General features: G+C 44.0%; 2 protein-coding genes across 8 annotated transcripts in view; one reads left to right on the top strand and one right to left on the bottom strand.

Annotated features, from left to right (window-relative positions):
- The first annotated feature begins 23 nt into the window (after positions 1–23).
- On the top strand, positions 24–10,915 carry LOC142851967 (survival motor neuron protein). Of its 4 annotated transcripts, none has more exons than XM_075976217.1 (9): positions 24–149; positions 1,533–1,604; positions 1,797–1,916; positions 2,954–3,154; positions 3,351–3,497; positions 5,679–5,771; positions 6,842–6,952; positions 9,088–9,138; positions 10,633–10,915. In XM_075976217.1, exons 1-8 carry the CDS (start codon positions 78–80, stop codon positions 9,133–9,135), a joined length of 864 nt encoding a protein of 287 aa, XP_075832332.1. In that variant the 5' UTR covers positions 24–77; the 3' UTR covers positions 9,136–9,138; positions 10,633–10,915. The 4 variants fall into 4 exon arrangements, with proteins under 4 accessions (XP_075832332.1, XP_075832331.1, XP_075832333.1 ...); XM_075976216.1 differs by having other exon boundaries at positions 10,614–10,915; XM_075976219.1 differs by having other exon boundaries at positions 136–269; positions 10,614–10,915.
- Positions 10,916–12,695: 1,780 nt separating this feature from the next.
- Positions 12,696–26,533, bottom strand: part of LOC142851964 (baculoviral IAP repeat-containing protein 1b-like) — a 47,758-nt gene continuing 33,920 nt past the window's right edge. For 3 of the 4 annotated variants that reach the window (XM_075976214.1, XM_075976212.1, XM_075976213.1), the window contains exons 11-15: positions 24,784–24,951; positions 23,042–23,194; positions 22,666–22,752; positions 19,396–19,560; positions 12,696–16,488 (exon numbers count right to left, since the gene is read on the bottom strand). In XM_075976214.1, the coding sequence (XP_075832329.1) occupies positions 16,124–16,488; positions 19,396–19,560; positions 22,666–22,752; positions 23,042–23,194; positions 24,784–24,951 (938 nt within the window). In that variant the 3' untranslated portion in view covers positions 12,696–16,123. Of the gene's footprint in view, positions 17,425–19,395; positions 19,561–22,665; positions 22,753–23,041; positions 23,195–24,783; positions 24,952–26,533 lie in introns of all 4 variants that reach the window. The other variant, XM_075976215.1, reaches the window with a different exon arrangement.

Genomic DNA, 26,533 nt, shown 5'->3' with positions numbered 1-26,533 from the left:
GTGCACTTCCGGTCCCAGAAGCCCCTTGCGACGGAAGTCGTCAGTGGGCGAGCCGGCAGCGTCCGTGGTGGCTCGCCATGGCGATGGGCAGCGGCGGCGCGGTCTCGGAACAGGAAGACTCGGTGCTCTTCCGGCGTGGCACCGGCCAGGTGAGGTCGCGGGTGGCGGCGCACCCCGGCGCTAGCGGCGAATGAGCTCGGAATGCCGGCCGGGACCGAGCCGGTGCGCGCTCGGGCCCCTTGCTGCTACCCCTCCGCAGGAGGCTTCCGGTGCGGCTCTGGCTCCTGAGTAGCTCTGAGCCACGCTTTGGTCCTGGGAGCTTGTGAGGGATGTGCGGGAACAGGGACCGGCTGGCGGAAGCAATGAAACCAGTTAGGAGTCATTGAAATGTTTCAAATTTAGGTTACCATCCAGATGTTAGCGTGAGTTTAGACTAGATACAGTCTTGTCATTAGAAGGACCTAGTTTCGCGGGTAACTGTGGATAAGAGAATTTGAGAGAGAAGGGTAACTGAAGTGCCCTGCGTAGCTGAAAAGTTGCTACCTATTGCAATGCGCTGAGGCGGGGAAGACGAGAAAGGCTTCTAGTGTTTCAAGTGGGTGAGACGGAAGATCAGAGCCAGGCTTCGTGGTGCATGTTACAGTCACAAGCCCTTGGGAGATGGAGGCAGCAGGGTCAGGAGTTCAGGATAAGCCTTACTGACAGAGTGAACTCGAGGCCAGCCTAAACTACAGCGGGACTCTGTGAGAGTAAAATAAACACTTTTTTTTTTTTAATTTATTTATTTATTATGTGTACAACATTCTGCTTCCCACACACCAGAAGAGGGCGCCAGATCTCATTACAGATGGTTGTGAGCCATCATGTGGTTGCTGGGAATTGAACTCAGGACCTCTGGAAGAGCAGTCAGTACTCTTAACCTCTGAGCCATCTCTCCAGCCCCTAAAATAAACACTTTTAAGCATGAGGGTTAAATCAGAGCCAGGTTGATGGGCCGTCCCCGTGACCAGTCCCAGCTACTTGAGAGGCCGAGGGAGGATTGTGAGGTTGAGGCTAGCGTGGGAAATAGAACACGCTCCATCTAAAAAAAGTTTAAAATATTAGGAGCTCAGTCTTCATATGCTAAGTGTGATCGCTGCCTGCAGTGTAGGGTGGGAGAAGAGAATTCAAGGCAGCATTCGGCAGTGCTGCACCATCATTCTCTTCTCTTGGGGACAGCCCAGCAGTTCATTTCCTAAAGGAAAACTTTGACTTTTGGCCTCAGTGTACACTGGGTGGTCTGGTTCTTCCCCCCCTTTTTTTTTTGCTTGTTTGTTTTTTGTTTTTGAGACAGGGTTTCTCTGTAGCTTTGGAGCATGCTCTGGAATTAGCTCTTGTAGATCAGGTTGGCCTTGAACTCACAGACATCCGCCTGTCTCTGCCTCCCAAGTGCTAGGATTAAAGGCGTGCACCACCACTGCCTGGCTCCTACTATATATTTTTAATTAAATCTTAACTGTCCATAAATTATTTGTATTCTTTTTTCACTTCAGAGTGATGATTCTGATATTTGGGATGATACAGCATTGATAAAAGCTTATGATAAAGCTGTGGCTTCCTTTAAGGTATGAAATGTTTAATCACTCTTCTTCATTTTCTCATTTCATACATTTTGTGTGGTGGGGGGGCCTGAGTAACTTGGGACTTTCTTACGTGACTGGACTGTGAGACCGTCTTAGAGTGTAACGATTATGGCGACTTTCTAACAACGTGTCCCTCCATAACATGTGCTTTTATTTCTGTTACTGTTTCCATAGCATGCGCTGAAGAATGGCGACATTTGCGAAACTTCAGATAAGCCAAAAGTCACAGCTAGAAGAAAACCCCCTAAGAAGAATAAAAACCAAAAGAAGAATGCCACAGCTCCCTTGAAACAGGTTGTGTGTTTATTTAAACAAGGTCTTGCTCAACCTGGGGGAAAGGGTGGATGGCGCTATTTTAGAGTGAATGAGAGCTATAAGCAGAGTCACCAGTATTGCTTTCTTAAGGTGATCAAGATGGCGAGATCTCTCTCAAACACACACACACACACACACACACACGCAGGCACGTGTATACACAGGTATGCATGGATATATATATATATATATATATATATATATATATATATATATATATATATTTTGGTTTTTCGAGACAGGGTTTCTCTGTGGCTTTGGATCCTGTCCTGGAACTAGCTCTGTAGACCAGGCTGGTCTCGAACTCACAGAGATCCGCCTGCCTCTGCCTCCCGAGTGCTGGGATTAAAGGTGTGCGCCACCATCGCCCGGCATGGATATATTTTTCTCCTGTGATTCTGGGTATTAAATCCATAGCTTACTGCATTCTGGGTATATGCTGTGTAGTTGATGAGTAACTCTATCTCCTCCTCCCCCCAGCGTTCAACAGTCCAAAAACTATTATGGGAAAACAAAAGTTTTGGGTAACTAGGTCTGCTAATGTAAAAGCAGGGTCTGAGGTGGGAGTATAGTCCAGTTGTAAAGCACCTTGTACACACCCAGCCTTGGGTGTCCCAGCATCAAACCCACACTGTCAGAACAAAGCCCTGTAGATGAGGTGACATTGTTTGTTTGTTTTAGCTTTTTTTTTAGAATAAATATTTTGACGCCTCATTAGTCAGTTCATTTTTACCACAGAGAAAGGGTGTTGATGTTAGATGAACTCCTGCTTTTTTTCTGTCCTGAGTGGTGGATGTGTCATACACTTGTGGTCTGTTTTGTTCTTCATGACAGATTGGGCGGTAGAGGCCATTACAGCCATTCGTCATACTGGCAAGAGAAGATGCAGGGGACTGAGTGGGGTCCGTAATTAAGTAGATGGGAGGGTTGGAATTGCAGCTGGAAAGCTGGATTATGGTTTGTTCTTGTCAAAAGAAGTAACATGTAGATGTCTGCATCTTTCGTTTCTTTTGTAGTGGAAAGTCGGCGACAAATGTTCTGCCGTTTGGTCAGAAGACGGCTGCATTTACCCAGCTACCATTTCTTCTATTGATTTTAAGAGAGAAACCTGTGTTGTGGTTTATACTGGATATGGAAACAGAGAGGAACAAAACCTGTCTGATCTCCTTTCCCCAACCTGTGAAGTAGCTAATAATACAGGACAGAGCACTCACGAGGTAAGGTCATGGATATGTCTGTTCCCGAAACAGAGACTGAATAAGGAAAAAGCCTTATAATCAGTTCTCATTTTGACCCACTAAGGCGTTAGACAACATTCTTCCCCATCCTCCCTTGTTCTCTGTTCATTGTCTTTTAGCTAAGAAAGAAACACCAGGGCCGTACACATAACAAAAATGTTTCTTCCTTTTAAAGAATGAAAGCCCAGCTTCAACAGACGAAAGTGAAAACTCCTCCAGATCTCTCAGAAGTAAACCACAGAGCAAGTCCAAAGCTGCGCCGTGGACTTCATTTCTCCCGCCACCACCCCCAATGCCAGGGTCAGGACTGGGACCAGGAAAGGTAACTTTTCATGTTGGAACACTAACTCTTCCATTAAGTAATTTATAGCTTTCATATGAAACTCTACTTTTTTCAGGCCAGAATCTATAAAAAAAAAGGAAAGGTAATAGTGGAGTTAAGAGTCTTCAGATTGCCATGGGGTAGTAGACTGCTAACTAGTGTACTTTCCTTTCTAACGTGCTTTTGATTACATTTATGGTAATCAAAAGAGTCCTATAGGATTCATATATAATATGGGCATGATCTCAAGTAGCTCCCAGTTTTTATTGTTGTTTGCTCTCTGTTTTGTTTTTTGAGGTTTTTTGTTTGTTTTTGTTTTTGTTGTTGTTTTGAGTCCTGGTCTCTCACAGCTGAAGATGGCCTTAAATGTCAGATTCTTGCACCTCCACCTGCTAAATGCTGTGGGATTACAGGGGTGTATCATCTACCACACCTAGTTTGTCCCAGTTCATATTACAGCATTAAAAAAAAAAGTGGAAACACTCTTCTTATGGTTCTTTGGTTGTAACTAGTAGAAGTCAACTTTAAAAAGAATTTTATTATAGGCTAGGTTATGGCTAGAACCTTCATTAGCTGGTTCTTTTGTACCAAACGGTTGTATTTTTCCTCAGAGAATATGGTATTTAGATAATTCATGTGTGTGTATGCATGTTTGTATATATGCATGTTGTATGTGGGTACTTGTGCCTATGGTAGCCAGAACTCTACACTGAGTATCATTCTCAATCCCTCTCCACCCTGTTTTCTGGAAGAGAGTGTGGCAGGGAACTTGGGGCTTGTTGATTCAGCTAGAATGACTGGCCAGAGAGTCCTAGGGATCCTGCCTCTGCCTCCCCAGTGCTGGGATTATAGTTGTGTGCTGCCTTGTCTGGTTCTGCTGTGCGGGTGCTGGGGACCCATACTCAGGTTTCTTGCTTGTGTGGCATGTACTCTACCAGCCAGATCGTCATCGCTAACCCCAGATAATAATTTATAAAAATCAAATATGATTTAACACTTTTCCTTAAGATTTTCTCTGAGAGATGAGCATAGCAGTACACCTGTCAGCTCTCACCTGGAGAGGCTGGAGGAGAGGACTACTGAATTAGGAACTAGTCTGGGCTACCTAGTGATGCAGATTTAAAAAAAAAAAGAAAAGAAAAACCAAAACTAGAGCCTAAAATGAAAACAAGGGACAGAGGGCAGTTCAGGGGGTGATGACATCTGCCACAAGCCTGCTAACCTGAGCTCTACTCGCCGGAGGGAAGCAAGTTGCATAGGTTGTCTCTAAGTTCCACATGAGCATCATGGCACATGCTCACTCACGCACACATGCACAGCTAAATAAATTATGTTTTAGAAAATTTAAAAAACAACAAAGGATTTTCTAAGTTTTCTAATCTGAAATGATCAAATCTCTTAATGTATACCTTGTCTTTTTGGTCTTTTTTTTTATTATTATGTATAAAATATTCTGTCTGTGTGTATGCCTGCAGGCCAGAAGAGGGCACCAGACCTCATTACAGATGGTTGTGAGCCACCATGTGGTTGCTGGGAATTGAACTCAGGACCTTTGGAAGAGCAGGCAATGCTCTTACCCTCTGAGCCGTCTCTCCAGCCCACTTTTTGGTATTTTTTTTTTACAGTGTACTTTAAATTAGATTATATAAGTAATAGAACCTCCAAAACTTGTTTTGTTTTTAAACATTTTCCCATTTGGGCGGGTACCGTGTACATACGGAGGTTAGAGGACAGGCAGTGGGACTTGGTTCTCTTCCTCCCGGTGGGCCTGGGGAATCAAACTTAGGCCCTTTCTCTGCTGAACCATTGTGTAGACCCAGTAATAGGATAACTACAGAACTGTTATGTGATAGTGGGGGAAGACTATCACCTTAAGATGAAATTATCTTGGTAAATACATTGTCTTTTATTTGTTAGGCAGTTACAAATCTTTACTGTGATTTTACTTACTAAATGTGTAGAGAAAAGAAATGAAAAGAACGTAGAGGCTACCATTTAGTTACTTCTGTGTATGTGTGTGTTATCTGCGTGTAGGTTTGTGCGTGTGGATACAAGTGCTTTGAACTGCTGTGCCATCTCTCACTTCCTGTTTTTATTACTTTGTTTTCTAATACTCCTCCTTTCAGTGAAGGAAGGAATTTTCCTTTAAAATATTAACTTTCTTTGAAATATTCTTTATAGCCAGGTCTAAGATTCAATGGCCCACCACCGCCGCCCCCGCCCCCTCCTCCCTTCTTGCCGTGTTGGATGCCTCCATTCCCTTCAGGACCACCAGTAAGTAAAAAAGAGTTTAGGTTAAACAGCTTTTATATGCAGTTTGGAGTTTTGTAAAACATAGGGAACTGGAGTATGTTACCTTAGGCTACCCCCAAGGTTAGATTCTAGCAGGTAAAAACTTAAACCTCAGATCTTAGATTTGAAGGCCCCTCTGTTACTCAGACCCAGTGGTCTCCCAGTCTCTTCTCCACGCTCTGTTGTGTTTCCTGCAGTAGTTGGTATCCAATCTGAGGTGGTAGCTACTGTTAGAAAGGACTGTGCCTCCTCACCATACATAAGAGATTGTGTGCCTCCTGAAGTACTTGGATGCTAGCTTCTAGCCCTGTAATTTCTCGTGGTAGATCTCTTTCGTTGTTGCTTTGTGCTTGTGGGTGGTTTTGGTTGGTGTGCGTGTATGTGTTTTCTGTCTTTTGTTTTCCCTAATGGAGGTTTTTTTCCCTTTGTTTTTTTGTTTGTTTTCTGAGATATGGCTTCTCTGTATAGCAGCCCTGGCTATCTTGGAACTTGCTCTGTAGACCAGGCTGGCCTTGAACTCCCTAGTGCTAGAAGTAAAGGCATGCACCAACTGGCCCTAACAGAGTTTTAATGTTTTTTGGTTTTTTTAAGATATTAACTAGTAGTTAAAAAGATACTTTTGAACACCCTGTATTTGGGTGGGATTTGGGCAGATGTTCTACCTCAAATTGTTCCTTGCAGTGGCCTTGAGAATGCTGTGTGGGGTGTGTGGTAGTGGTGCTGTGTTTGTGTCTCTGTGTGTGTGCGCGCGCATGCATGCATGTGTGCATAACTTGTGGAAAAGCTAAGTACCTATGTTTTGTCTCCTATGCACAGCTTCATAATGGAACAAAAATAATCTAAGCATATTTATTGTGTGAACTGTTTCTGATCTTTGTTAAACTTGTTGATCTTTTACTATTATGGCTGGTGTCTAGTGCTAGAATTTTAAAAAATTAAATAGAAGTCATCTTATGGGGTGTAGAAATAGATGCAGTTAATATCCACTATCTCTGTGTAAAATGAATTCCTGTATTTCAATATTTTCCAATTGGATTCTTTTCCATTTCTAGATAATTCCTCCACCCCCTCCCATATCTCCAGACTGTATGGACGACACTGATGCCCTGGGAAGTATGCTGATCTCTTGGTACATGAGTGGCTACCATACTGGCTACTACATGGTAAGGATTGCCTGGAACTTTCTTGATGTGTGTGCTCTTCGCAGTTGTACGACTTCTGTACCTAGAGCCGGATCCTGGGTGACTACAACCAGTTTCATTTGTGGAGACTAAAAGTTAAGGTAGTTTTGTAGCTGTAGGACTGCTTAGAGTGTAAGAACTGACAGTCCTCTTTCAGCGCCTTCCTGAGCATGGCTGGAGTTGATTTCAAACTTCTGATTTTTATGTGCGGGGGTCTTTTTTGTTCTTTTTTTTTTTTTTTTTACCTTTTTTTGAGGCAGGGTTTCTCTGTGTAGCCCTGGCTGTCCTGGAACTCTCTTTGTAGACCAGGCTGGCCTTGAACTCAGATCTCCTTTTGCCTCCCTAGAGCTGGGATTAAAGGCATTTGACACGACCTGGCTCATTTCAAACTTCTTTAATGGCAGTGCACACTGCAGTTCTGCCACTCAGAAAGCTAGAATTTAAGTGACACCTAAGGTAGTTTTCAATTTCAGTTTTTCTGCTTTGAGGATAATAAGTTTTGTTTTTCTTTGTGGATTGGAGCTTATTGTATCCCTCAGGCTGGTCTCGAACTCCTGGGTTCGTATAATGTCCTTAGCCTCCTGAGGATCCGGGCCTGCATGTGTGCACTGTCACGCCTGGATGTATTTGTACTGCTGTGGATGGGTTCTTACACAGACTCTTGTGGCTGGATTTTCTGAGTGCTAGATATCATCACGTTCCGGGCCTTGCACATGCTGGGCAAACCCTACCACTGAGCTGAATCCCAGCCTGTTCATTTTGTGAAGTTGAGCATTTTGTTGGTAAGCTTAATCTACATTCTTGTGTATAGTTGTAGCTGTGTTACCTTGCATTATATAAATAGGAAAGTGATCTGTTTATCCATTCTGCTGTTAGTGACTATGCTCACCTCTTCAGTCTTGTAGAAATCAAAGCAGAATGAGAATGAGTGAGAGTTGTTATTGCAGTAACATAAATGGGCTCGGTGGTCTTCATTGGAAACATCACTTTTCAGTACATCTCGTGACTTTGGATGTGAATTTAGAGCACATATAGATAAATGTAGATGGCATTTATGTAACAAAGGAGGGTATTTGTGCTAGTCTAACCAGGAAAAACAATAAAATGTTTGAGAACTTATTTTCTTGAACTTTAGCCCTTTTGTTTAGTGAGTTTTGGTATTTAATGATTGCTGGCTGGGTTGCAGACTATAGGACATTTCACATGGCAGACAAGTGCTGTCCTACTGAGCTACACCCTCAGCTTTAGTGAGTGAGTGAGATAGATGTACATCATTGGGGTCAGGAGGATCACTGGTTATAAAGGAAGAAAAACTTAACTGCAGCTTAGTGTTTACTTTGTGATTTGTTTCTGTTGTTTGGGGTTGTGTGTTTGTTTGTTTTGCAGGGTCCCACTCTGTGGTCCAAGCTTCTGAATCACTATATAGCCTAGGCTGGCCTCCAAATTGTAGCAGTTCTCCTGCCTTAGCTTCCAGTTGCTGGGGTTAGAGGTGTGTGCCACCATGCCAGGCTTGGCTCAGTCACTGTTAAAGCATACTAGAATACTATAAACTTATTTTCTGATGGTATTCTATTAAATAAAATTAGTACAGCATCTCATGTGAAACAGATTGTTCATTTGGTTGTTCTTGTAGTGCTGGAGATCAAACCAAGTGCCTTCTTGCACATTAGGCAAATACTCTAGCACCTAGCTATATTCCCACTCTCATGGTGTTTTGTGGCAGGATCTTACTATATAGTTTAGCCTCGCACTGGCCCAGGATGGCCTTGAAGTCAAGACCCTGAACACTGGGATCAGCAGGTGTGTTTCACTTTGTTGGGCTTAAGGAGTTTTGTTTTATTTTCTGTTTTGTTTTTAAAATGAGAGACCGGACTAGCCTTGAACTCACAGAGATCCCTCTATTTTCTGAGTGCTGAATTTAAAGGTGTGGGTTACTACACCCAGCAGGAGGCCGGCTTTAGACTCCCTGTGTAACTGAAGCCGGTCCTGAACTGCTGATCCTCCTTTCTCTGCACCCCCACCCTGTGCTTACCATTAGACTAGGCTTGAAATGTTCACTCACACATTTGTCTAGGGTGTGTCCTGTGCTTTCAGCTTTTTATTTGCTCTTTTTACAGGGTTTCAGACAAAATAAAAAAGAAGGGAAGTGCTCACATGCAAATTAAGCAGTAAGTCTGTTATTATTGTAAGAGTTAATCTTAACTTTTGCATAACTTTCATTATGTGGGAAATGAGTGATTTGAACATTTAAAAATTAAAATGTCAAAAAGTTTATATAAAACTATACTGAAGACATTTTATTTTTTAAAACTCTGTGTGTTTCTGCCAAATATGTGTGGGTGCATGGAGGCTAGAGGAGGGTGTTAGATCCCCTGGAACTTGAGTTACATGTAGTTGTCAGCTGCTTGACATGGTGCTGAAACTGAACTTGGGTTGTGTAGAAATATAGCAAGTGTTCTTAACTGCTGAGCCCTCTCTCCAGCCCCATGAAACACTGGCAAAATTAGATTAAATATCAAACTATCCTCACTTCATGAAATTCTCATGGTGTCAGAGTGTTACCTCCCAAATATTTGGTTGCTTTGGTTATGTGGGCAAGCCATGCTTTTATGAGAAAAGATCCTTCAAGTCCATATTGTCTAGCCTCAGTCTCTGTAGTGCGGGGAATATAGATACACAGTATCACACCTAGTTTAGAATCTGGTTTAGGGTGTGAGGATAATTGCAGTGTCATTGGCCAGTTGGGCTTGGCTGTTTGGGTTTTTGGGTTTTGTTTTGTTTTTGTTGTTGTTGTTGTTTTGGAGGGGGCATTAGGGATTGAATCCATGGCTTCACACACATAGTAAGCAAATATTCTGCCACTGAGTCATATCACCAGTCACACATGTACTTTTTTTTTTTTTATTTTTTTGGTTTTTTTTCGAGACAGGGTTTCTCTGTAGCTTTGGAGCCTGTCCCGGAACTAGCTCTTGTAGACCAGGCTGGCCTCGAACTCCCAGAGATCCGCCTGTCTCTTCCTCCTGAGTGCTGGGATTAAAGGCGTGCGCCACCACCGCCCGGCACACGTGTACTTTTTAAATTAAGCTTTTTTGTGTATATGGAGGTTTTGCCTACATGTATGCTTATGTACCATGTGCATGCCTGGTGCCCTCGAGGCTAGACAAGTGCATTGGCTCCCATGAAACTAGAGTTATATACAAGTGGTTGTAAGTTGCTTGATTCTTCTAACAAGAGCAGTAAGTGAGTGTTTTAACCACTGAGCCACCTCTCCAGGACACCCCACACACACCCACACTTTAATAAATATGCAGTGTGCAATATATGGCATTTTCTATTGTCTTAATTACTGTTCTGTTGTTGTGAAGAGACAGCATGTCCAAGGCAACTCTTATAAATGAAGACTTTTAACTGGGGGCTTAGTTACCATTTTAGAGGGTTAGTCTAAGATTACCAACCACCGTGGCAGGAAACAGCTCTGAAATGGAAGCTGTTTGTTTATTGGTTTTTCAAGGGGAGGTTTTGCTGTAGCTTTGGAGTCTGTCCTGGAACTAGGTCTTGTAGAACTGACCTTGTTGAACTCACAGCGTTGCCTTTGTTCTTTTGTTTATGTATGACTGCCTAGACTCTTTTCTTTCAAATTCAGGTTCAGCTCTCTCCCACAGAGAAGGTGTGTTGGTGTCGGTGAACAGAAGTCTCACTGTCATCTCGCGGACTCTTGGCTGAGTGATGTTATCACCGGTGTTTTCCCAGTCTGGGCTCTGTGCCTCACTCGCCAGTGGAGTGTGTTTATAGGAGCACACTTTGAGGAACCCAGCGGTGGAAATGGAGTGCGTGGAAGTCAGTCTGCCAAAGCTGTGACTGAGCACAACTGTAGAACTGTGACTTTCTTAGTGTGTCAAGATTTTTATTAATGCCTTTACAAAAAAATAAAAGTCCTTTTTTGAACTCTTGACTCTATAAATACTTTCCTTTGGGATATATACAGTGAAGTTGAGTCTGTAAAGATACAGAAAGAAAACTCCTCAGACTTACTACCTGGGTAAAGGGTAATTTGTAGGACAGATTGAAGGTTGGGGAACAAAAGCTAGCTCATGTCACAAGGACTCAACTGCCAGCCGGTAACCAAGGTGTGTTCTGGTTTGTGTGTGTGTATCTTTCATGGCTCAGATCTGGAGGTCAGAGAACAACCTGTGAAGCCTTCTCTTTGTCTACTATATAGGTTCTAGGGGTTGAACTCAGGTTGTCAGGTGGCAGGCACCTTTACCTTTGCGCCATCTCTCCAGCTTGTTTTGTAACCCGGCTTTCCTGTAATTTACAGTTCTGTTGACTCAGCCTCCCAAATGCTGACATCACAGGCAGACACCACCACACCTAACTGTGTTGTCTTTTAGAAGTGTATTGTTCTCTTTGCACCTTCTCCTGTCTGTCTTCCTAGTCTCCCTGTCTACCCCGATGTCCCTTACCTCATTGTGTATCCTGCCTAACCCCGTTGCCCACCACTCTCCCCATAGCCATGCAGTTCCATGTGCACCTTCATAGGTTCTGGTGATGAGGACTGGTGTCATGCACCTGGGCTTCTCCCTGGATCAGTCACCTCTGGAGGAAAAGATCAGTATGTGCCCTCTGTTCAGATGGAGTCCATAGAACTTGTACAAGGCCCTGGGTTTCATCTCCACTACCGTAGAAACAGAGTAAGTTTTGGCTAGATAAACAAAGTTAATAAGCTCCCTATGTGCCTAGTATATTAGCCGTCAAGTAAGTATTATTCAATTAATGAACAGTCAGTACCTAGTAAGTAGCTTTGCCAAATACGTGAGCTTTCAGAAGGGACTATTACCTTTCACAACTATTGGCTGTTATAGATTGGGTACAACTTCATTGGTTAATTTTCAGGTTAAATTTAATTATTAATCTATCCAGTTAACTTCTAACCAGATATTAGACATTAACATTAATTTTATTTCCCTTTAGTAGCTAACACATTTATTTGGACTGAGGTTATTCATTCCGGCAAGTGCTCACCTTTTTTAAATGCTGGGACTTGCTCTAGCTGGAACTAGGATACATTCTCTGTTGGCATATGATGCAGTCCAGGCTACTTGAGAAACTGAGGTAGCAGGATTCAGCAGTTAAGACCAGCCTGGCCAACATAACGAGACCACATCTAATACAGTAACAACAGAGAAAAAGGCTGAACTAAAGAAAATGGCAGCGGAGATGGCTCCCTGGGAAGGGGCAGGGGAAAGGTACAGCAAGAGGACTACTGGGTTGCTGGCCATTAGCCTAGCCAAACCCCCAAGTTCTAGGTTCTCAAGGGAATAAACACAGACAGCGAAAAGACTCCGCGTGTGGGCATGGGCATATCCATACTCACGTGTACACATGCGCTCTATCTTTCTCAAACAAAATGGAAATAGGGTTGGTTAGGGCAGTGGTGGCACACACCTTTAATCCTAGCACTTGGGAAGCAGAGGCAGGTGGATCTCTGAGTTTGAGGCCAGCCTGGTCTACAAGAGCTAGTTCCAGGACAAGCTCTAAAGCAACAGAGAAACCCTGTCTCGAACCCCTGCCCCGCACCCCATATTAATTTTGGCTCATAGTTCTGAAAGTTCAGGGCTGATGAATTTGCCTAGTGTGCTGAGCTTGAATCAGGTATAATATTTTTTAATTGATACTGAGCTCTACTTTTTCCTCTGCTCCCCTCCCTGCCTCTCACCTCCCCCTTTCAATCCTCCCCCAAGGTACCCATGCTCCCAATTTACTTAGGAGATCTTGTCTTTTTCTACTTCCCATGTAGATTAGATCTATGTAAGTCTCTCTCAGTGTTCTCATTGTTGTCTAAGTTCTCTGGGCTTGTGGTTTGTAGGCTGGCTTTCTTTGCTTTATGTTTAAAAACCACTTATGAGAGAGTACATGTGACAATTGTCTTTCTGGGTCTGGGTTACCTCACTCAAAATGTTTTCTAGCTCCATCCACTTTCCTGCAAAATTCAAGCTGTAGTAATAAGGAGCGGCGGCGGGGCTGCGTCCCCAACACCCCAGCCGCCTGCCCGGTTAGCTTTACCTGAAATAATTACACAGACACTGTATTCATTTAATCACTGCCTGGCCCTTTTCTACCTAGCCTGTTCTAGGCTAACTCTCGCACCTGGACTAGCCCATTTCTTATCATCTGTATAGCACCGGTCTTGCCGGGAAGATTCTAGCCTAAGTCCATCCTGGGTCAGAGCTTCATAGCGTGCATCTTCCCTGGAGCAGGGAGCATGGCGTCTATCTGAGGCGTCTGCTCCAGAGAGGAGAGCTGTCGAGTCTGACCTCACTTCCTCTTCCTCCCAGTGTTCTGTTTACTCCACCTACCTATGTCCTAACCAATAACATGGGCCAAGGCAGTTCCTTTATTAGCCAATGACCTTCCTCCATCATCAAGCTGTCATTATTTTTTCTGCTGTGTAGTACTCCATTGTGTAAATGCACCACATTTTCCTTATCCGTTCATTCTTTGGTCGAGGGACATTTAGGTTGTTTCCAGGTTCTGGCTATGACAAACAAATCTGCTATGAACATAGTTGAGCACATGTCCTTGTGGCACGATTGAGTGTCCTTTGGATATATACCCAAAAGTGGTATTACTGGGTCTTGAGGAAGGTTGTTTCCTAATTTTCTGAGAAATCGCCACACTGACATCCAAAGGGGCTGTACCAGCTTGCATTCCCACCAGCAATGCAGAAGTGTTCCCTTTACCCCACATCCTCTCCAGCTTAAGTTGTCATCAGTGTTTTTGATCTTGGCCATTCTTACAGGTGTAAGCTGGAATCTCAGAGTTGTTTTTATTTGCATTTCTCTGATGACTAAGGATGTTGAACATTTCCTTAAGTGTCTTTCAGCCATTTTAGATTCCTCTGTTGAGGTCTGTACTCCATTTTTTTTATTGGGTTATGTGTTCTTTTGGTGTCTAATTTCTTGAGTTCTTTGTATATTTTGGAGATCAGACTTCTGTCTGATGTGAAGATCTTTTCCCATTCTGTAGGCTGTCGTTTTTGTCTTGTTAACCATGTCCTTTGCTTTCCAGAAGCTTTTCAGTTTCAGGAGGTCCCATTTATTAATTGTTTCTCTCAGTGTCTGTGCTGCTGGGGTTATATTTAGGAAGTGGTTCCGTGTGCCAATGCGTTCAAGTGTACTCCCCCCTTTCTCTTCTATAAGGTTCAGTGTGGCTGGCTTTATATTGAGTTCTTTGATTCATTTGGACTTGAGTTTTGTGCATGGTGATAGATATGGGTCTATTTTTCATTCTTCTACATGTTGATGTCCACTTATTCCAGCAGCACTTGTTAAATATGCTTTCTTTTTTCCATTTGATATTTTTTTCTTCTTTATCAAAGATCAGGTGTTCAAAGATGTGTGGATTGATATCTGAGTCTTCTATTCGTTTCCATTGGTCTTCCTGTCTGTTCTTATGCCAATACCAGGCTGTTTTCAGTACTGTAGCTCTGTAGTAGAGTTTGAAGTCAGGGATTGTGATGCCTCCAGAAGTTCTTTTATTGTACAGGATTGTTTTGGCTATCGTGGGTTTTTTGCTTTTCCAAATGAAGTTGAGTACCGTTCTTTCAAGGTTTTTGAAAAATTTTGAAGAATAGAATAGTGAGGTAGAGCGTGTTCCGACCTCCAGGGGGCGCTCTGATTGCATGGCGAAAATGTGCTGCAGCTTTCACAGATGTGGCTAACCCTGTGAAATCCACTGCATTTTGCAAGTGGAATTGCCAGGACTTGTCAACAGATTATATATGTAGTATGAGAAAATTCCAAGAAAACACGAGTCTCGTGACCTCAGTTTGTTTCTTCAAAACACAGAATTGTTTTTGGAATGTGATTGCATGCTCCTCCCAGGTGTAGCAGATAGGAGTGAGTTTACTTCGGATTACTCATTATTGCTTGCGTTGTTATTCAATTAAATGCTTAAGCCATCCTTTATATTGCCTCTTTAGAGTGGTCCTCAGCCTTCCTAATGTTGCAGTCCTTTAACACGGTTCTTCATGTCGTGCCCCAACCATAAAATTACTTTCATTGCTACTTCATAACTAGTTTTGCTGCTGTTATGAATCGTGGTATAAATATCTGTGTTTTCCAATGGTCTTAGGCAATCACTGTGAAAGTGGTCGTTTGACACACAAAGGGTCTTGACTCACAGGTTGAGAATTGCTGCTTTATAGAAAACCATGTTTTTGCTATGTATAGCTTGTCCTTGTATACAGCCTAAACTCAAGAGAACTTTACTTAGGTGACCTCTCTTAACCCTCAGAGTATAAACTGTCTGCTGCTCTGAATAAAGCTGGCTATTGTATGAGACTTTAGTACACCTCATTTATTGGCTCCATTCTCCCAGGTCCCACCACCTCTAGAGCAATGGCAATTATGAAATGACAATTACCACAATCAAGTCAACATATCCAGAAATCCTTACAAAATTAAATCACATAAAGCAGAGTGGATTCTCAACAAAATTAAAAAGCTATCATGATATATGTAACTCCCCCAAATCCTCTATAACAAAATCAGTTTTCTCTAAGTCCAAAGTCTTCCTCACGTTGGCCATGGATGAGAGATGGTGTGAGCAAGCAAGGCCACACCGAGGCTGCTGAGTGCACAGAAGCCCTGAGAAGACTGAAGAGCATCTCTGAAAAGAGTCGTCTGCGTCCTGTGGTAAAGTCGACTTGTGCTTCATCGTGTGTGGGACTGACTCATCCTTAAACTGGACATTCCTTACCTCCATCAAATATGCCTTCCATGCTGTGACTTTTACACAGATCAGTGTTTCTTTCCCCGCCCTTCCGGTTGACTTTGGCAGTGAGGGATTCTTGGTGTGAACTTGAGTGAGGCTCTAGTCTTTAGACAGGAGGACGGACAAGGCCTGCTTTCATAGCTCCTAAGTTTAGTGATGGGCATGCAGGTTTTCAGTTACCAGCCTGATGCAGTTTAGGAGTAGACTTGTATATAATAGTTAGGTTCTGCTTAGGTCTTGCTAGCAATCCAGGCTGGACTCAACCTCTTGATCTTACTGTCTTAATCTCTTAAGTACTGGATACACCATGCTTGTTTAGAGTGAAATGTATTCAAAAATTGAGTTTTGAGACCCGACAGTAATCTTCGGCTGCATCCTTCACTTCTGAATGACAGGAGAGAAGGGTACTACCCACCTCCAATGAACAATCAAGTATTTGGACTGAGGGTGCCTTTCCTTCACAGCATTAATCACCCTCAGATCCTCTTCATCCAGGAGCCAACTGAGCATCCCGAGCCTGGTGAGGCTGGGCAGACGGGACACACACTGACTCAGAGCCTTGACAGTGGTGGCCTGAACTTGGATGCGTTCTGGAAGATGCCGGGAAATATCCAGGTTTTGCAAGTTTGGCAGGTTGTCCAGGACTTGAAAGAAATTTCTGTACCCTTCCTCTGTGATCTTGTGATTCATTGAAAGATCTAAGTTTTCAAGTTTCTGGAGACCTCCGCTGGTTGCTCCCTTGGCTGGAAAGAGAGCAAACCAAAATATTTATGAAGACTAAATGCCAAGGACTTGGATAAAGTTTACAAAGTTAGCCGGGCGGTGGTGGCGCACGCCTTTAATCCCAGCACTCGGGAGGCAGAGGCAGGTGGATCTCTGTGAGTTCAAGGCCAGCCTGGTCTACAAGAGCTAGTTCTGGGACAGGAACCAAAAGCTACGGAGAAACCCTGTCTTGAAAAATCAAAAAAAAAAAACAAAAAAAAAGTTTACAAAGTTATTACCCACCTATCTCCCCCCCCCCTCCGCCAAGATCCTACTACATAGCCCTGGCTGGCCTAGAACTTATTTATGTAGATGAGGCTGGCTTAGAACTCACTTATGTAGATGAGTCAGGTCTAGAACTCACTTATGTAGATGAGGCTGGTCTAGAACTCACTTATGTAGATGAGGCTGGTCTAGAACTCACTTATGTAGATGAGGCTGGTCTAGAACTCACTTATGTAGATGAACCTCATCTAGAACTAACTCATGTAGATGAGGCTGGCCTAGAACTCACATCTGCCTACCTCTGCCTTCTAACATCTGGGATTAAAGGCATGCGCTAAAATGCTTGACTTTAAATATGTTTTAAAGATCATTCTTTGAAAACCCTAAAGAGATGCTTGGTTGATTCAGGAGGAAGCAGAAACCACGAAGTCGAGCATGGAGTTTTGGCTGTTAGGGCAATGTGGACTTCTTTTCTGGTCTCACAGAAGGACATATGTCAGGGCAATGCGGGCTTCTCTTCTGGTCTCACAGAGGACATAGGTCACGGCAATGCGGGCTTCTCTTCTGGTCTCACAGAGGACATAGATCAGGGCAATGCGGGCTTCTCTTCTGGTCTCACAGAGGACATATGTCACGGCAATGCGGGCTTCTCTTCTGGTCTCACAGGGGACATAGGTCAGGGCAGGGCACGCCTATGGAACAGGTTACAGCATAGGGGACTGAGAAACTGTGCCAACAGTGTCTCCCTTTCTGCAGAGCAGGGAAGGTGACAGTCCTAAAAGCTTGTCCTTTGACTGTAACTGCTCTTCGGTTTGCCCAAATGACTTCCTGGTTACTTAGAGTTCTGTAGAAAATGCAAGACAGGGTAAGGTCTCAGCCCGAGTCCATGACTGGGAGTGGGGAGTGGGGACCTAGCAGTGCTTTTGCTTCAGTTTTAATTGTCAGATCAAAACTCTGCTCCCTGCTCTGTTCATTGACCTTTTTTTTTTTTTTTTTTTGGTTTTTCGAGACAGGGTTTCTCTGTAGCTTTGGAGCCTGTCCTGGAACTAGCTCTTGTAGACCAGCCTGGCCTCGACCTCCCAGAGCTCCGCCTGCCTCTGCCTCCCGAGTGCTGGGATTAAAGGTGTGTGCCACCACCGCCCGGCTCATTGACTTTTTTAGACTCTCACTATGGAGCTCTGGCTGGTAAGGAACTCACTGTGTAGACTGGGCTGGCCGTGCACTTCTACAGAGCTCTACCTGCCTCTGCCTCCTGAGTGCCGAGACTACAGGTGTGTGCCTCTCTAACACACCCCTGAAGTGCACCCCAGCAGAACCTCTCCTTTCTTCTCCAGTCTGTTTTAGAACTCCTGACACTTCTGGGCTGTTTGTTTGTTTTCTTTTTTGAGACAGGGTTTCTCTGTGTAGCTTTGGAGCCTCTCCTGGAACTTGTCCTGTAGACCAGGCTGGCCTCAAACTCACAGAGATCCACCTGCCTCTGCCTCCCGAGTGCTGGGATTAAAGGTATGGGCCACCACTGTCGGGCTTCTAGGCTTAGTTTTAAAAGTTCTTCAAATGGACCTGGTTCCAGGACACAAGTGATTTTACTATTCAAAAATGTCCCAGTGCCTCCTCTCCCAACCATGCCTCCCACCATCTTATTTAAGGTCTTAGCAGTAACCTCACATCCACAGACCTCGCTGGCCCCAAATCAGGTTGAGTTCTGCTGTATGCAGAAGGAAACAATGAAGGATAATTTGGCAAATGTATTGACTAAAACCAACAAAAAGCTGTCCAGCCTCAGATTCCATCAGTTCCACAGGCCCCCAGCTGGGCACAGCTGCTGTTTCAGTTGGCTTGGTGGCCATGACTATGCCCAAGTGCAGTCACTTTGGGGTTCGGACTTCAACCTATGGACTTTGGGAAGACAAAATAAAGTTTATGTTGACTGCCACAAAGCATAGGTTCTAGCTCTGGCTTCTCTGGATGCTGAAGCAGGAGGATCGGGAGTTCTAGGCCAGCCTGGGCTATATAGTGAGACTCTGTTAGAGAGAGAAAAAAAGCAAATCTTAAGAACTACTGAGCTGGGGAAAAGACCCCTCACGGATAAGGACATCATGTCATGAAAACACTGAGAACTGGCACTAAACAAAAGAAACGATGCAGGCAGAAACCCAAGTGAGAGTGACTTCAAAACAGAATGTGCTGGGAAAGAATTGAAAAGATAAAGGCAAAAGCCATTTCCACGTCCTTGAAAGGGGAGAAAAGTCGTGCCCAGCTGACCCAGAGTAGAAGAAATGGTAACAGCTCTTCACTGCAGACTCTTACAGCTTTCTATACATATTGGAAATACATACCTAATAAAAAGAGTATCTTGCCAGGTTTGTGAAACACCATACAGATTTGTGGGGGCTGGGGTGAAGCGTAGGACACTAGCCTAGCATGCATGAGTGAGCCGTAGCACTGGAAAAGCAAACCCACAGACTGGGTAGCTTCTCTAGCTGCCCCAAAGAGGCTGTCGGCCTGCCCAGTCTGACCAGGATGAACCCAAACCGTGCAGAAGGACAGAAGAGGCAGCAGCCTGAGAGCGGAAGTGAGGGAGGACACTGGACTATGGGAGTCGGGTGTTCTCATAGACACTTGCAGCAGGCAGCTCAGCGATGACGCTGGCCTTTGAAACTCACCGATCTCCATCACGCTGTCGTCATCCAAGGTCTCCACGAAGTAAAGAACTCGGAGACGCTGAAGCTGCAGACACTGCCGGACAATCAGTCTGGCCACTTGCTGGATCCCATCCCCAGTGGGAAGGAGCAGTTCCTCCAGGTTCCTGAGAGAACCCAGAGCCTGGGCTGAGGGAGACACCACAAAGCCATCCTCAGCAGCTGTCCCATCGTGAGCAGCTATGACCTGGACATCTGCAGCCTAGGAGCCCCACCCTCCTGGTCACTTCCTCTTCACGGAAAAGAGAAGGGGTCAGGACACAGCTGTTCCTGCTGCTCTTTGCAGCTGGCTTCTCTGTCCTCCCTAACCTGTCTCTCAGCACAAGTCCAGGCTGTCTCTCCATTCTACTTCCTTTCTCACAACCAGGCTTCCTTTGGTCTCAGGTCACACCACTGACTCTACAAGGCCTCCACCCCAGACCCTTCTTCACCATCCCACCTCCCGCCACCCCCCTAGTGATTGCACACTGAGAAGACCCACACTGGGCATTAAAACATGGTCCACCACCATGGCAGCCTTTCTTCCCTCTTGCTTAGCAGGACACTGTATGTCACATGATCACTTACTCTACTCCTGAGGCCCCACAGAAACTATTTTTGAAAACTTTCTATCATGGACCAATGTTCTAGATTTATCTTTGGCTTTTCCTGTTTCAGTTCTTGAATGAATCACGTCTCCACAGAACTCCGATTCTTTTAAGACTGGGTATTTAGAAATCAAGTCAGGTGGGGCTGGAGAGATGGCTCAGAGGTTAAGAGCCCTGGCTGCTCTTCCAGAGGTCCTGAGTTCAATTCTCAGCAACCACATGGTGGCTCACAACCATCTGTAATGAGATCTAGTGCCCTCTTCTGGCCTCCAGTTATACATGCAGACAGAGCACTATATACATAATAAATAAAATAAATCTTTTTCTTTTTAAAGAAAGCCAGGTGATGGTGGCGCACACCTTTAATTCCAGCGACACCCTGTTCTACAAGAGCTAGTTTCAGGACAGGCTCCAAAACCACAGAGAAACCCTGTCTCAAAAAAGCCAAAAGGAAGAAAGAAAGAAAGAAAGAAAGAAAGAAAGAAAGAAAGAAAGAAAGAAAGAAAGAAAGAAAGAAAGAAAGAAACCGAGTCCAGGGATTTGGCAGGGACAGAGTGACACAGTCAGTGCTTGATTAGCATGCTTGAGACCCTGGATTCCATCCCCACATCCTTGACCTGCACACAGGCACACAGTCACAAACGTACTCAATAACTGAGCCTTGTCTTTACGCTATTGTTTCTATAAAAGCAAGAATGGTAGCCAGCAGCTCTCCCGAGCCCGAGACACCTATGAAAACTCAGGGACTTTCTTGTTCTTGCCATATCTGCTTAAAGCAGCAAATCTGGTTATACAATTTCAGTTCCCATATGTACCAACAGCACTTATATCAGTATGCATGACATAAGATTCATCAGTTGGGTTGAATGCTTTGTTTTGGGCTTTTAAAAGACAGCTCAGGCTGGCTTGGAACTAATAATCCTCCTGCCTCAATCTCCTAGTGATGGGATCACGGGCATGTGCCACCACTCCCAGGTTGTAAGTGCTCTTTCTCAAATGGGTTACTTAAGCCATCTACTCACTGAAAGAAATGATCCTAGCGCTGTGTATGGAAAACAGGAAAGAAGTGAGCAGCTGAGCACTGGTGTCTTTTACTAGTAAAGCACATTCTGGTCTCTCGCGTGACAATCCCAAGAGATTCCTGTGTAGAGAAACCTAGATTTCTATATACATATATGGATGTATGTATGTTTACGAGCTAACAAACTGAGTCTGCACCAATATTTCCAACTTGTGATTCTTTCTTCCTGACATTTAAAAAACAACTTAAATTACATTTGTGTGTATTTATCGTGTGTGTGTGTGTGTGTGTGTGTGTGTGGCATGGTATGGGTTTAGGGGTTTAGAGGCAGGGGACAGCCTGCAGAAGTGGAATCTTTCTCCTTCCATCATATGGGTCCCAGGGATCCAACTCAGGTTGTCAACCTTGGAGCCAAGTTTCTCCTTGCTGGGCACCTCCCGTGCATTTTTCGTGAAAAAAATCTATATTTTTGGCAGAGCTCTCTGAGGAAAATTCTCAACTTCACTTTGCAACAATATATATGCACTCATTTTTAAAGAAATAAAAATAATTTGCTTCATTAAGGATTCATTCCAAGCTGGGTACCGGAAGCCAAATACTTGCTTCCTTCTGTCTGGGCTAACCAGCCTCCTATTTTAATGTTTGTAAATTATTACAAATAATAATTTGTAATATTTGGGGAACCTCTCATTATAGCCAGCATGCAGTCAACCTGTGACACATGACAGTGACCTGATGTTGTCGCTGCTGCTTTACCACACCCGATTACCAGCACCTCCAAAACCGAAGAAAACACACATCAGCTGCCTCTACAGAAGGGAAGAGAAAGGGGTCAGGCCCTCCTTATGCACACTAAAGTCTGGGAGCGCTGTGAAGACAGAGCTGTCTACCCCATACCACCACTGTCTCCCTGCTCATGTTTGCCAGCGAAGCACATTACTTTTCTAAATGATTTTTTTAACTCAAAAAAGTTTATAATCTCTCTACACTTATCATTTTGCTCAGTATGATTTATTACAGATTACTTTTTTTTGAACTAAACAGAAGTCTTAGTATGTATTCTGAAACCGTTGGAACAAACAGGATATAGAATATTTGGAGAGGGACAGATGAATTGGCATAGAGGTCAGGGTCAATTTCTCTCCTAAGAAGTTAGTGACTCTAAGGAGTCAATAGTGATATTGAGCATCATTATGGTGTCCTCCTAAGGACCAGCACGGCTGGTACAGCTGACCCTCTGTATCAGCAGATTCCACCAACCACTGGTTCAATTTTTAAAAATCGTGTCTGTGGCAAACATGTACAGATATTTTTCCCTCATCATTATTCCCAGAACAACACAGAGTAACACCTGTTTACATAGCATTTACATGGCATTAGGCACTGTAAGCAGTTGAGAGATGTTTTACAGTATATGGAGGATATGTGGGGTTATGGCTAAAAAGGCACCATTTTATACCACAGAGTGAAGGATCTTCTAGTGTTTACATTAGCAGAGGTCCTGGACCCAGCTGCCGTGAATGTCAAGGGACAGCTGTACACAGCTCACTTTGTCATGAGTTCACTGAAGGAGGACGAGGAGGGAGGATAAAGAACACATTAAGAAACACTGTTTTATAAACTTACCAAACTTTTCTGATGTTTCCCTATCTGGAAATTGTTGGCATTTAAGATCCAATATCTTCAGTGAAACAAATTTTGGCAAAATAGTGACTAGGAAAGGGAAAATAAATTTAGTTAGTTCAGATACGTTTCCTGTGACATGGAGGAATACTGTGGAAATAAGAGTATCTCAAAGTGATAAAGGTGACATGATATTCCGATTGAATTACTATGACTAGGCACAGGGAATGTTTACATTGTAGACACAGATCACTGCTGGGAAAGCCTCACTGAAGTCAGTGCTGTCATGGTTTCTGTGACATTAGTTGCATCTGAACTCTAGAGTATTTAATGACTTTGTACACAGGAGCACCTGAAGTCAACACTGTATCATTCTTACCAAATGGCATGGTTTCAAAGCATTGTCTAGAAAACTCAATCTCTCTGAGTTTCTTGCAGGAAGCAAGCGCAGTCACAAGAGACTCAAAATCCGAAAAGAAAGTATCTTTCAGCCGGAAAACATGAAGATTTGGAGAGTTCTGAATCAATTTAACTGGAAAAGATGAAGGAGTTTCAGAAATTAGAGAAGGCTACAAATTCCTATCCAAACTGACCTCTCAATCCATATCCCAGCCACACCAATTAAACAGGCAGTGACGCAGTGATCTAGTGCTCAGGCCATGGTGGGCGTGTGCTCAGCTTCTGCAGCTGACTAGAGAGCAGATGACCTGGGCAAGTTCCTGGCCCTCTCTGGATCCGTTTTCTCTTCTCCATATTTCACCTGCAGTATCAGCACCCTAACGTCTCTGTGTTTGCACACTGTCCTAAACAGCAGGAATTCTTCACAGAGGAACGTAAAAGAGAGGAAACTCTGAAGCACAACTTAAAAATATTTTTCAATGTAATAATTTGGTGTGTGTGTGTGCGCACGCATGCACGCACGGAAAGACACAAAAGTGCCGTAACCCACAAGCAGTTGCCAGAGAACAACTTTGGGAGAAAGCTCTTCTATCCTTTTGCTAAGGGATCCCAGAGACCCCACTTCTTATTGAGCTTGGCAGCAAGCACCCATTGACCCAACTTGTTGGACAGATTTTTTTTTTTGGCTTCTTGGTTGGTTTTGTTTCTGTGGGTCATGTTGCCCTGGAAATCATCACATGGCTAGGCTGTCACTGAAGTTGTGGCAGTCCTGCAGCAGCCTCCCAAGTGCTGTGATGACAGGCATACGCCACCAAGCCCCGCCTCAACCGCTATTGGCCTGCTTGTCAGCTCCAGGTTTATATTTCTTTAGTCTTCAGTGAACAGAGTTTACTAAATGAAGGATCTGAGGGTGCCTGAGTCACTTGCTAAATGCCGTGTTCTAGAAAGATGGCTGCACAGCTGTCCACCAACAGGAGGCTGGGATGGAGGGAAATGGAGAAAAGGTCCAGGTGGCCGCAGTTCAGATTTCCTTCTCCTCAGCAGGCAAATCTGCAAGTGCCACTAAAACAACAGCAAAAGAAAAGAACCCCACAAACTGCCGTGGAGAGGAAGTGTGTTGGGAGTTTAAAGCTCAGGCCGTGGACTCAAATCTTCTCCTTTGAGGAAGCATTTTCTCAGCTGGACAAACATGAGCAGTGGCTGACCTCAATTTCCCAGCTGAAAACTAGCAATAATCATTGTGCTTTCTTTCACAAGGGGATGAAGGGTGAGTTAGCATTTGTGAAGAGCTCAGGGCAGTCACAGTCATGTCAAGAACTCAGGGTTACAAATGATTGTCTGCCCTCTTCATGAGGAAGAGCGCTGTTCCTACACCTTCCCAAGGACGTGGTTCATGCTGTCAGGCCCACAGATGTTTTAACTAATGATGATCTAGTTATTTTTTAATAATTTATTTTTTTATTTAATGTTTATTGGTGTTTTGCAGGTATTTCTGTCTGTGTGAGGGTGTCAGAAGCACTGAAACTGGAATCACAAGCAGGTTTAAGCTGCCATGTGGGTGACGGGAATTGAATCAGGTCTAATAGAAGAGCAATTAGTGTTCTTACCCACGGTGCCATCTCTCCATCCCAACTAATTATGATTTAATGATTCTAACAATTATCAGCTAAGAAGCTTTTCCAGCTGAAACACGACCTTGGGAGATCCAGGCACCATCCTTACCCAGTTTGGAGATGTCAGACTCTGTGGAAGTCTGGATGCATAACTTCTCTATGTGGTGGAGGCTTAGGAAATCTCCAGGGATGACTGAAAGTACATCTGGTTTGCCAGTTAGACTCACTGACAATTCCTTCAGGTTCGGGAACCTGTCCAAGTTAGCGAAGAGCTGGTCTGGAAAGCAACACATTGTTTGTAAGCAAAGAATGCTCGTCTGTTACCCAGACCCAAATGATAACACAGAAACTATATTAATTACAGCACTGTTTGGCCTATTAACTCAGGCTTCTTCTTAACTAACTCTTACATCTTAAATTAACTCATTTCTATAAATTTATGTATTTTCACAAGGTTGTGGCCTACCGGCAGGAGTCTTTCTCTTTTAGCAGCTACATGGCATCTCCTTGACTCCACCTACTCTCTCTCTCTATCTCTTCCAACCTGGCTATATTTTGCCCTGTCATAGGCCAAAGCAGCTTTATTTATTATCCAATAAAAGCAACACATATACGGAAGGACATTCCACATCAATAGTTTCCATCACTCAAGAATCCCAAGTGAGAGTTCTCAAGTGTGCTTTGATCATTAGATGGTTTCAGAACAAACCTTCTCAGAGGTCCTAACATCTCTTTAGAAAGCACACCCACGAAGATCCTGCCATCAGCAGCATCTGAAGATCATAGAGCATAGGGGGAGCCCTATGTTGCTCACTAGACTCACAAAATAAATAAGACATCTTGTTGGAGGCATAGCATGAAGTATCTTGCTCCCAGAGATCTCTAGAGAAACCAGGAATGTTAAGCACACAGGACTGTCTTTCTAATGGGAAGGGTGTAAAACCTTCTTTCATTCAGAAATCTGGTAATTGGAAGTGATTAATAGCCTGATTGTCTGTGTCATCTGTTGGGCCAGGCCATATCAAGCTCCTATAGCCAAGACTGGAAGTGGATAGTATTCTAAATGACCCAGTTGCCAGAGGTTCCCCCAACCTTCCACAACCAGGACCAGAGGTAGCTAATAGCCCAAATGACCTCTATGCTATCCCTATGACTAAGACCAGGCAAGACCCTTAGGCCCTTAAGCTAGTACTGGTAGCCCATCTCCAGAACCCATCATTTAGGAAGAAATGACATGTGCCCTAAGTTGAGTTTCAATGTAATTATGCTTTCGTGTGCAGTGGGGATTGTATTAGACCAGAAAACTTTTATTTTTTTTTTGCCAAATTATAGTTGGGAATAAACTGCTTGTTATTAGACTCCCGAAGTCTGATCCATGCCGATGGGGTTTTCATTCTTATCTCTTTTCATAGTCAACTTCCCTGTATGGCACCTGGAGGGATCCCTTCAACACCTCCCCAGCCACTAGTGTGAGAACAAATGGCTTTGCACAAGAAAAAGGACACAGCTAGATTCTTTTTTTGTTGTTGTTGTTGTTTTTTCAAGACAGGGTTTCTCTGTAGCTTTGGTGCCTGTCCTGGAACTAGCTCTGTAGACCAGGCTGGCCTCGAACTCCCAGAGATCCGCCTGTCTCTGCATCCCGAGTGCTGGGATTAAAGGTGTGTGCCACCACCGCCTGGCCCACAGCTAGATTCTTGCTTCCAACTCATAAAAGATAACTCAGAACGAATTAATGACAAATATAAGAGCGAACATCAACGTCTCGGCAGGTAGGAGAGCTGACCTGTGGTCATGCAGGAGAGCCAACCCTATAAACGGTGGTGTGGGTGAACTAGCCCTGAAGTTATAAACATGGGAGA

Source organism: Microtus pennsylvanicus, chromosome 6 (genome assembly GCF_037038515.1).
Source record: "Microtus pennsylvanicus isolate mMicPen1 chromosome 6, mMicPen1.hap1, whole genome shotgun sequence".
Lineage (NCBI taxonomy): Eukaryota > Metazoa > Chordata > Mammalia > Rodentia > Cricetidae > Microtus > Microtus pennsylvanicus.
The sequence above is the reverse complement of the archived record's forward strand: the minus strand, read 5'-3'. Positions and strand labels throughout refer to the sequence as shown.